Source organism: Zychaea mexicana, assembly GCF_025766255.1.
Source record: "Zychaea mexicana strain RSA 1403 chromosome Unknown BDB00scaffold_278, whole genome shotgun sequence".
In the NCBI taxonomy this organism is placed as follows: domain Eukaryota; kingdom Fungi; phylum Mucoromycota; class Mucoromycetes; order Mucorales; family Lichtheimiaceae; genus Zychaea; species Zychaea mexicana.
Window position 1 is genome coordinate 3,551 of NW_026516941.1, and position 11,043 is coordinate 14,593.

At 44.7% G+C, this 11,043-nt stretch overlaps 3 protein-coding genes across 3 annotated transcripts, besides 1 other annotated feature; 2 read left to right on the top strand and 1 right to left on the bottom strand.

Annotated features, from left to right (window-relative positions):
* Positions 1-270: 270 nt before the first annotated feature.
* On the top strand, positions 271-1,229 carry BDB00DRAFT_880565 (uncharacterized protein; the record flags this gene model as incomplete). Its single annotated transcript, XM_053128009.1, has 2 exons — positions 271-393; positions 462-1,229. The coding sequence occupies 2 exons, from the start codon at positions 271-273 to the stop codon at positions 1,227-1,229; spliced, it is 891 nt and encodes a 296-aa protein (XP_052972127.1).
* Positions 1,230-1,584: 355 nt separating this feature from the next.
* On the top strand, positions 1,585-2,203 carry BDB00DRAFT_777697 (uracil-DNA glycosylase-like protein; the record flags this gene model as incomplete). Its single annotated transcript, XM_053120323.1, has 2 exons — positions 1,585-1,717; positions 1,782-2,203. 2 exons carry the CDS (start codon positions 1,585-1,587, stop codon positions 2,201-2,203), a joined length of 555 nt encoding a protein of 184 aa, XP_052972128.1.
* Positions 2,204-3,302: 1,099 nt separating this feature from the next.
* BDB00DRAFT_903188 (uncharacterized protein) lies at positions 3,303-4,945 on the bottom strand (the record flags this gene model as incomplete). The annotated part of the gene is made up of 3 exons (XM_053128564.1): positions 3,303-3,373; positions 3,799-4,384; positions 4,535-4,945. Coding segments are annotated over 3 exons (1,068 nt in total), but the record flags the coding sequence as incomplete, so codon positions are not given.
* Positions 4,946-8,694: 3,749 nt separating this feature from the next.
* Positions 8,695-8,922: a sequence feature (Protein overlapping with rRNA (BDB00DRAFT_865225, KAI9467494.1) was converted to a misc_feature.).
* Positions 8,923-11,043: the final 2,121 nt, after the last annotated feature.

Genomic DNA, 11,043 nt, shown 5'->3' on the forward strand with positions numbered 1-11,043 from the left:
GTCCATGTGTCCAGGTAATACTTATCCCTGACTTTACGTATATTTGGACGAAAGAAAACAGTGAGAGATTCCGAGCTTATTACGTGTACCCCGAAAGTCCTAGAAGGTGATTCTGTGCCTTATTTATGTATTTTTTTTTACTTCAAGGCGGAGAAACAACGCTTTGTGCTGCTCGTTTGCTGTTTTGATATATAAATAGTGCAGAGTTGCAATTCAGTGTAAGAATATTGCCTTATTTCAAAACAACCGTTTCTTTTGTACTTCTTGAACATGACTCACGCATCCATTTGCACTGGTGTGCTCACAACTAACGTCGAATACAGGGTTCGCGATCGCGGTCCACGGGAGGCCTATGCCAGATTTACAATCTTGTGCGAAGGAAATTATATCAATGTAAGTGTGTTTCTGTGATGAGGAGTGTCCTGCCCGTGCTTAAACTAATGCACTCACTACTTTTTCAGGTGACGGCTGCCAAACCTGAGTGCGTTATGTATTTGACTGAAAACAACGTTGCCGAAGGGCACGCAATCGTTGTCTACGGCCCCTTCAAAATTTCCAAGTATCGGGGCAATCGAGGCACGTACCAAACAGCATTCCGCCTCAACGCTCACATTCTCCGTCTTGGCTTGCAGTGGCGAACCATCATTGGCGATTCACAGTCCGGCCCCCCTGAACCCGTTACGCGGGAGCAAGTTCTGGAACGACTTAAGGCACAAGAAGCGATTCCCACAGCTCCGATAGAGGAGCAAGTTGCTGCCTTGGAGCGGTGCTTCACCGAGGCCGTGATCGGGTACTTCGGGCGGCGTAACTGGCCCAACGCTGCCAACGTTGTCGTCCAGCTGTTTGGGCGCTTCGGCGACCGGCTCTGGGTCCCAACCAGCATGAATACCGATGAAGTTCAGGAAGTTATTGGTGGACAGTTGTCCAGGACGGAGGTGACGGGGTTATGGGAGGAGGTGACCCAACACATTATAGCATTCGTCGATGCCAGAGGTGCTGACCGTGCCAATGATCGTAATGAAGAAGAGGTGGAACAACAACAACAACAACAACAACAGCAACAGCAACAGCAACAGCATCAGCATCAACCACAACAACAACAACAGCAACAACAAAGGCAGCAACACACTGCCAGAGGTGGTCGTCAGCCACAGCGTCAACACCTGCGCTACTCGACCAGTGGCGATCACGTCACCCTAGGCACCGAGAACATGGACGAGGATCCATAAATAAATTTTTGTCCAAGTCAACACAAACATTTTTTGTCTCAAATCACCACATATACACAAAACTTTTTTGTCTATAATTTCATATACGTCCCCCACAATAAAAATACTTTTTGAGAACAATTACATATTATTAAATTGTTGCACATTCATTTTTAACAAAAGCGTGTATGTTTACAAAGTGTACCGCTATCTTGCGGGGTTATGTGTCTAGCGTCGTACATAAGATTCGAGTATTTGAGGTTTTGTCTTCCCGTGAGTTGTGCTACCACGTGTTGGGGAGTTTGCGTATTTTTGATTATTTATAGTCTGAGCTTTGTGCGAACATAACTGTTTTACGTTTTTTTCCACTTTTCAAATGCTGCCCGCCTTACTGTACTCTGATCTGTTTGTGTTGTTTGTCGGCATTAATCCTGACCTCGATAGTAGTGCCAGTGGCCATTTTTACGAAGGACGCTCGAACCATTTTTGGCATTGTTTAAATGCTACTGGTGAGGGGCTTTCTGCTGTAGATTGTGATTTTTGTTATTCCTTTTGTTGACGGATCCGTTTCAGACCTAGTGTCCTACAGAGTTTCTCCCAAAGACGATTCTAAGCTACCGCGTGACTTTGGTTTGGGTTTTACGAATATCTGTCGCAGACCGACAAGGACGGCAAAAGAGTTGCACGATAATGAAATTGTTGAAGGCTTAGAGGTGCTCAAGTTGAAAATCGAAAGATACCAGCCAGCTTTCGTGTGTTTTCTCGGCATCGACATGTACAAGAAATACATAAAGAAACGTACTATTACTCCCAGACTTCAGAAGGAAAAGTGTCGTTGGGGTGCCAGGGAACACGATGTGATAAGATTTTTTGTTATGCCGAGTACTAGTGCGCGAGTTGTTGCTTTTCAGCGGGACGACAAAGTTAAGCTGTTCCAAGAACTGTCTAAGGAAGTAGAGTTATTCCGCGTGGCTACGTATCTGTTAACGAGCTAAGCTGACCAGTGACACTTGACCTTACGGTGAAACGTTGAATTCATTCCTCTTTTAGACTATCAATAAAAAAAATCGACATAAAAAAAAGCCCCAGCCGCAGTGTTATGAAGACCGCGACTGGGGCATTACTAGGTTTCTATGTTAGCTAAGCTTAGACCTGTCTGCTTTGGACTTGGTGAGAAATGTCTGCGTGGTCCGGATAAATGTTTTGCCGTGATAAAGGGCGAAAAAAAATACCCCAGTCGCAGTCCAATAAAGACAACGACTGGGGCATTAGATATCTATAAGAAAAATGACATAAAAAAGCCCTAGCCGCAATCTAGTGAAGACTCCGACTGGGGCATTAGAGACCTCTTTTTTTGACAGGCTCAAAGGGTTGATATTAAAAGAAGCTGAAAGTCTCTCTCTTCCAAGAATCTAGACTCCGGGATATCGTATCCTGGGGTTTGAAATGTGGTCTTCTCTTTGCATAAAATACCAGGTCATAGCCGCCCATCAATAAGCACTTAGGAATAAAAATTCAAAGACACCTGAGTTTAGAGACCTCTTTTTTACATGCAGACACTCTTAACTTTGAAAGCCTATGGGTATGCTAGGGGAACATTTTGACCTGCCGAAAAATGTCTAAGTACACACCTGCCAGGCAAACGCCTAGTGTGAAACTACCAGCAGCCCTGTGTCTCTATCCAAGTTACCATAAAGCAAGCCACCCGTCAATCTTCAAGTCTAAAAAAATAAAATTTATTTTATTTTAGCAAAGCTAATACTTTTCGGGTCTTTAGACCCTTCAAGTCTTTTTTTAAATCAAAAATTTACAATTTTTGAGGCGAAGCCTTGCTTCTTACTTTTTAATTTATTGAAAAGAGTGAAACTTCATTTCACTAAAAAGAATAAATTCTTTTTTTATTTAATAAAAAGACTTAAAGGGGGATAAACCCCCGGTTTAAAGCTCCTTTTAGTCGCTAAATATAAATCAAAGATTTATATTTTCAAGGACTTAAAGAAAAAAAAATAAAATAATTATTTTTGTTTTTTAATATAAAAAGAAATTATAGATTATAAAAAATTTATTAAATTTTTTTAATCACTATATTAATATTTAACCCTCGGTGTGGAGAGTGAGTTGGAGGGCGAGCGCCCCCTGGGGAAAGTCCAGGGAGTGATCGACAACTAGGTGTATCTGTTCACACATGGGTTTTTACAGGAGAACTCCAAACTCCTTAGAGTTAGAGTGCAAGGCTGCAAGGCATTGGCCATGCCATTGAGGGTTTGCATGATTGAACACAGCCCAAACGTGGTCACCCAAATGACATTCGCTCAAGAGGAGAAAGGGAAGATGATAAAGAACCATCAGGTTCTTTGCCGTCTCCAATTTTGGTCGATAATGGTTATGTGAAGTCCTCGTATGTTGAGGAACGCAATCTTTAAGTTGTGGGTATAAAACATACGAAAAATTTATTACAACAAAAAAAGGACAAACAGAGAAAAGAAAGAAAACTATTCGTCCGAAGTAGGAGGCGGCGGCGAGTGGGACCGAGAACGGGCATGGGATCGTGGCGACTGGCTACGGCGGCAGGCGGGGGCTTTCCCCTTACCTTGCTTCTGTTTCTTGGGGGGTCGGCGGGCGGACGGGCCGGATGAGAGAGACGCGTCTGCTGCCCGACGGACAGGCGCGGCGGCAGGAGAGCGCAAACTTGGTGGTGCGGGCGCAGGAGCGCAGGCAGCAGCCGAGGCCAAAGGTTCACCTAACGGTGGCCCCTCGCGAGCAAGTTGGTCTTGAACCAACTCTTCCAGACCAGAAAGAGACGAGGGAGACAAAGGAGAACAAGGGCGAGACGAGCGACAAGACGGGGCACGCGAGGAAGAAGGCTCGGACACCGCCATTTGCGACATACGTCGGTCGAGGTCGTCAACGGGGGGAATAGGGGGGGGTTGAGGTCCCCTCATAGGGCACTTCTCCTTAGGATGGCCCTGTGCGCGGCACTTGAAGCATCCATCGAGGGGGAGCGACCGGCACTTCCGGGATCCACCACGACCAGCGATGGTGACCCGTAGGGGGATGTCCTTGAGGTCTGATCTCAACTTGATCGAAACATCCCAATTCGGGCTTAGAATACCGCAGATACGGACATTCTCAGCCTTAATAACTTTACCAAACGGTGCAAGTGAGTCGGCGAATGCCTGGACATCACAACCAGGAGGGCAAAGTTGGAGGCGGTACCGTCGAGCACCCCTCCATTTATCAACAAAAACCAAGCAATGTTGATTGATGATGAAAGGAGCGCTGAGAACAGCACGCTGTACGGATCTCGAAACAAGGAGAAGACGTACGCTGGTATCCCGAAGCTCATAACTGTGAATCGGATTACCGGGTGAACGTTGACGCACCAAATTGAACAGCCTAGCAAGGTTATTCGCATTCAGTGGTCGTGGCAGGGCAGCTTCAACAGCAAAGTGCTGACGAAGGTATGCTACCTCTGAGTTTTGAGAGTGGCCTTCTCGGGCAGCATCAGCAAAGCTGGAACTGCCAGCACCGTTACCAGTGCTTGCTACAACGACCGGGGTCGAGGTAGCCAAGTCGGACTGACTCTCGCGGTGGGACTCTGCATTTTGGTCATCGACCTCCATGCGCTCCTCACGTGGGCTTGGGGGTTTATTGAGCTCTCCCTCAGAGCTATTGGCTTTTTGATGTTTCTTTGGGCAGGTCTTTCGCGCCAGCCGGGGCCCCACCCGGTAAAGGCGCTAGTCTATGAGACTGCACAGACACAGGAACGTTTGTTTGGGGGGAGTGCCCCCATAAGCGGTGTTCAGGCTGAAAAGCCCCGCTTCTCCCTTCAAAAATTCTGCAACCCTAAGGGTCCGATAATACTTCGGGGTCGTAAGTGAGTAGTGTAACACATGGGCGAGCCAACGTGGTTCTTGCTCAGACCTACTACCAAATTGTTTATTGTAGGTTGGTAGCCTACTAGGACAAGTTTTAGCTCTAAAGGATGGTCGCAGCGAACTGGTCCCACCCGATAGGTTCCACCCAAGCACCACGATGAGGTACTTGCCCAAGCAAGGGGTATCTAATCGTCTTCGATCCCCTAACCTTAGCCCCTGATCAACGGAAGCGTCCTTGGCAAATGCTTTCGCAGTAGTTTGTCTTTGGACAATCCAAGAATTTCACCTCTAGCGTCCAAATACAAATGCCCCCGACCACTCCTATTCATCATTACTTTGGTCTTGAACCAACGAAAATAGACCAAATGTCATATTTCATTATTCCATGCTAACACATTCAAGCTTGAAAGCCTGCTTTAAACACTCTGATTTGCTCATGGTAATCGACTGGTTCGACCCCAAGTCCGAAGACAAGGGAGATCCAGTCAAAAGTCCCAGACAAAATGTACCCAACAAATGAATGCTAGGACACCTGCCTATAGACTAAAGTTCGACTGCGGGCGTTTTAACTGCAACAACTTTAGTATACGCTATTGGAGCTGGAATTACCGCGGCTGCTGGCACCAGACTTGCCCTCCAATTGTTCCTCGTTAAAGGATTTAAATTGTACTCATTCCAATTGCAAGACTATAAAAGCCCTGCATTGTTATTTATTGTCACTACCTCCCCGTGTCAGGATTGGGTAATTTGCGCGCCTGCTGCCTTCCTTGGATGTGGTAGCCGTTTCTCAGGCTCCCTCTCCGGAATCGAACCCTTATTCCCCGTTACCCGTAGAAGCCATTGCACGCCTCGATCGTGCAATCAAAAGCAATGATAGGGCAGAAAATCGAATGAACTGGCTCCAGATTAAACTGAAGACCGGCAAGGATACTATGAGCGACCAAAGACTAGGTTTTACCCCAGGTTGGTTTTTATCTAATATACGCAACGGCATACACCGTTATATACACATGTATTAGCTCCAGAATTACCGCGGTTATCCAGCAGCAAAGCAGTTAGAATGCCAAGTAGATCATAACTGATTTAATGAGCCATTCGCAGTTTCATAGTATTAATGCTAGTACTTAGACATGCATGGCTTAATCTTTGAGACAAGCATATGACTACTGGCAGGATCAACCAGGTAACTAATTTCATAAGGCTTTTCCCAAGGTCCACTACAGACCCCAGGTACCCAAGGTACCAATCTCTCGATTCCCCAGGCTCCTTACATACAAGTATGTTTGGCATACCAAATGAATTTAATTTCCCTATTGAATTCTTCAATCCCAAGGCTGTTTAGACCTTCAGACTTCCGAATCCAAGTGTTTCACCATTTGCCAGACTACAAGGTTTCTCGACTGGTTGATATGATAGTACCCAAAGGCAATATCAAATAACCAATTCGAAGGATGATCCTATGTTTTCAAGTCAATAGAGACTCGTCCACAAGGTTGCACCCAAATAGCTATGTTTAATCCTAGTCAAAGACCAGATATACACACAACCTCCAACATCCTGCCTTGAATCCCAAAAACCAAGACTAGTTGGTGTCCAAAATACCAAGTAACTCTGAGAGTACCTAGTACACAAATTGGACCAATATGCATCTGCATCTACATGGTTACTCCCTCAGTCCCCAAAGCTTCAGACCATATCCCAAACATTGGTCTGACCCTAGCAACCACATAAGCTAGGCAGGCTTTTTTGGCTCTCGCCATCACCCTTCCTCTTACATATCCGTGGGGTACTCGGCCGACCATTTTGCCCCAAAGGTAAGGGTCGGTTTTGAAAATTTGTTAGTAAACTAATGTCCGAACGCTTACATTGCACCTCGGGTTTTTTGCTTTGTGTCCCATTTGCTCAAAAGTTTGTTTTAAAATGTCTCCTTATAATGGTTGGATAGCGCTCGTTTGTGGCTACAAATACCACTTTTCAGAAACAAAAAATATGCCGTTTACAAGAATTGAGACGGTTTGAAAATTTGTTAGTAAACTGATGTCCGAACGCTTACATTGCACCTCGGGTTTTTTGCTTTGTGTCCCCATTTGCTCAAAAGTTTGTTTTAAAATGTCTCCTTATAATGGTTAAATAGCGCTCGTTCATGGCTACAATTACCACCTTTCAGAAACAAAAAATATGCCGTTTACAAGGATTGAGCTCATTTCGTTTTTCGTAAGGATCCCTATGTAAGTTAGCATAGAGCTCTATGCTAAGGGTTCATACGGATTTTTCCTTCAAACATTTTGAGGTGTTATCAACTCCGTTTTTTACTTTCTTTTACATGGTTGTGTAGCGCTTGTTTGTGGCTACATTTTGTCTGTTTCAAAATCACACAATATGCCGTTTATGCGAAATGAGATTAATTTTCATTTTTCTCTATGCTAAGCTCTATGCTAAGCTCTATGCTAAGGATCCATACAGATTTTTCTTTCAAACATTTTGAGGCCTATTTTTACTTTCTTTTACATAGGTTGTGTAGCGCTTGTTTGTGGCTACATTTTGTATGTTTCAAAATCACACAATATGCCGTTTATGCGAAATGAGATTAATTTTCATTTTTCTCTATGCTAAGCTCTATGCTAACTCTATGCTAAGCTCTATGCTAAGCTCTATGCTAAGCTCTATGCTAAGCTCTATGCTAAGCTCTATGCTAAGCTCTATGCTAGCTCTATGCTAAGCTCTATGCTGAACTCTATGCTAAGCTCTATGCTAACCTCTATGCTAACCTCTATGCTAACCTCTATGCTGAACTCTATGCTAACCTCTATGCTAACCTCTATGCTAACCTCTATGCTAAGGATCCATACGGATTTTTCTTTTAAACATTTTTTTACTTTCTTTTACATGGTTGTGTAGCGCTCGTTTGTGGCAATATTTTGTATGTTTCAGAATCACAAAATAGTTTTTTTTCTCATACCGCTTAGCATAGAGCTTAGCATAGAGCCCTATCATAAGCTCTATGCTAATCAGCATAGACACCTCTATGCTAACCAGCATAGACACCTCTATGCCAAAGACTATAGACGTACACCACTCTATCAAATAACTCGTGCTAGAATGCACCCAACGAGATCGCACACATCGTTTCCAATACCTGACGATAACCGTTATACATATATTGCTTAACTATACACTTTTACTTGCAACACCTATCTTTTACATTTCATACACATTTATCCCTCTGCATCTCATCTTTCCCACAAAATATCAGCCCCAAAACACTATTTACCCCACACTATATAGAAACACAATGTCGACAAACCATCCTTTCTTACTTTCCTCTTCTATTCCCAAAACTTCTCTATCAATTCCTTCAATCTCTCTCTATCATAACTTCCATACACAACTCTATGCTCTCGTAGCATAGGGCTCTATCCTAACTTCCATAGACAACTTTATGTGGACCTCAAAACGTCATTGAAATTATCACCAGATAATATGCTTGATTGCAAAATATTAAGTTTATTGAATTTGCAATAAAAGATCAAAAGACTAAAAGACTAAAAGACTAAAAGACTAAAAGACTAAAAGACTAAAAGACTAAAAGACTAAAAAAAAGCAAAAACTTACAGCACCTGGTATTCCCATGTGGTCCCCCACCATAGTACTGACCAGGCCAGACAGGGCTTGACTGCGGAGATCGGACGGGATCCGGTATATTCCCTGTTGTATGGCCGTAAGTTAAAGTAAATGTTGTATGTTTGATGCTGTATGGCTAATTTTTGTAATCCTCTAACAACAACTTCAAAAATCGACATAAAAAAAAGCCCTAGCCATGATCTTTCAAAGACCATGACTAGGGCATTCTCTCAAAAAACTGACATAAAAAAAAGCCCTAGCCATGATCTTTTTAAAAGACCATGACTAGGGCATTCTCTCTTCCTCTGAGCATTAGAAAAAGCTCTATGCTAACTTCCATAGGGACCTCTATCCTAGTCACCCTAGACCTCTATGCTAACTCACATAGGGGCCTCTGTCCTAGTTTACCCCAGACCTTCAGCCTCAGGTACCCTAGAGCTCTATCCTTAGATACCCTAGGACCCTATCCTCAGGTACCCTGGGGCTTCAGCCTCAGATACCCTGGGACTCTATCCTCAGATACCCTAGGGCTTCAGCCTCAGGTACCCTAGGTCCCTATCCTCAGATACCCTGGGCTCATCCTCAGATACCCTAGGCCTTATCCTCAGTACCCTGGGCTCTATCCTCAGATACCCTGGGCTCTATCCTCAGATACCTAGGCCTATCTCAGTACCTGGCCTATCCTCAGATACCCTGGGGCTCTATCCTCAGATACCCTAGGCTTTATCCTCAGATAACCTAGAGCTTTATCCTCAGATAACCTAGGGCTCTATCCTCAAATAACCTAGGGCTCTATCCTCAGATACCCTAGGGCTTTATCCTCAGATAACCTAGGGATCTATCCTCAGATACCCTGGGACTCTATCCTCAGATACCCTGGGACTCTATCCTCAGATACCCTAGGGCTTCAGCCTCAGATAACCTAGGGCTCTATCCTTAGATACCCTAGGGCTCTATCCTTAGATACCCTAGGGCTCTATCCTTAGATACCCTAGGGCTCTATCCTTAGATACCCTAGGGCTCTATCCTTAGATACCTAGGCTCTATCCTTAGATACCTAGGCTTATCCTCAGATACCTAGAGCTTTATCCTCAGTACCTAGAGCTCTATCCTTAGATACCCTAGGGCTCTATCCTCAGATACCTAGGCTCTATCCTCAGATACCCTAGGCTATCCTCAGATACCCTAGGGCTCTATCCTCAGATACCCTGGGCTCTATCCTCAGATACCCTAGGGCTCTATCTCAGATAACCTAGAGCTTTATCCTCAGATAACCTAGGGCTCTATCCTTAGATACCCTAGAGCTCTATCCTTGGATACCTAGGGCTCTATCCTCAGGTACCTTAGAGCTCTATCCTTAGATACCTTAGAGCTCTATCCTTAGATACCCTAGGACCCTATCCTCAGGTACCCTAGAGCTTTATCCTCAGATAACCTAGGGCTCTATCCTCAAATAACCTAGGGCTCTATCCTCAGATACCCTGGGCTCTATCCTCAGATACCCTAGGGCTTTATCCTCAGATAACCTAGGCTTTATCCTCAGATAACCTAGAGCTTTATCCTCAGATAACCTAGGGCTCTATCCTCAATAACCTAGGGCTCTATCCTCAATACCTAGGGCTCTATCCTCAGATACCCTAGGGCTTTATCCTCAGATAACCTAGGGTCTATCTTAGATACCTGGCTCTATCCTCAGATACCCTGGGACTGCTTATCCTCAGATACCTAGGCTTATCCTCAGATAACCTAGGGCTCTATCCTCAGATACCTAGGCTTATCCTCAGATACCTGGGCTCTATCCTCAGATACCCTGGGCTCTATCTTCAGATACCTAGGCTTATCCTCAGATACCTAGAGCTTTATCCTTAGATACCCTAGACCTATCCTCAGTACCCTAGAGCTTCCTCAGATACCTAGGCTCTATCCTAGATACCTAGGCTCTATCCTCAATAACCTAGGCTCACTCATACCTAGGCTCTATCCTCAGATACCCTAGGCTTTATCCTCAGATAACCTAGGGCTCTATCTCAGATAACCTAGGGCTCTATCCTCAGATACCCTGGGGCTTCAGCCTCAGATACCCTGGGACTCTATCCTCAGATACCCTGGGGCTTCAGCCTCAGATACCCTGGGACTCTATCCTCAGATACCCTGGGGCTTCAGCCTCAGATAACCTAGGGCTCTATCCTCAGATAACCTAGGGCTCTATCTTCAGATACCCTAGGGCTCTACCCTCAGGTACCCTAGGGCTTTATCCTAGCTTCCCATAGTGTCCTCTATACTCTCAAGTGCACACCTGCCCGACAAGAGCCTTAGAGTTAACTACAACCAGGTTT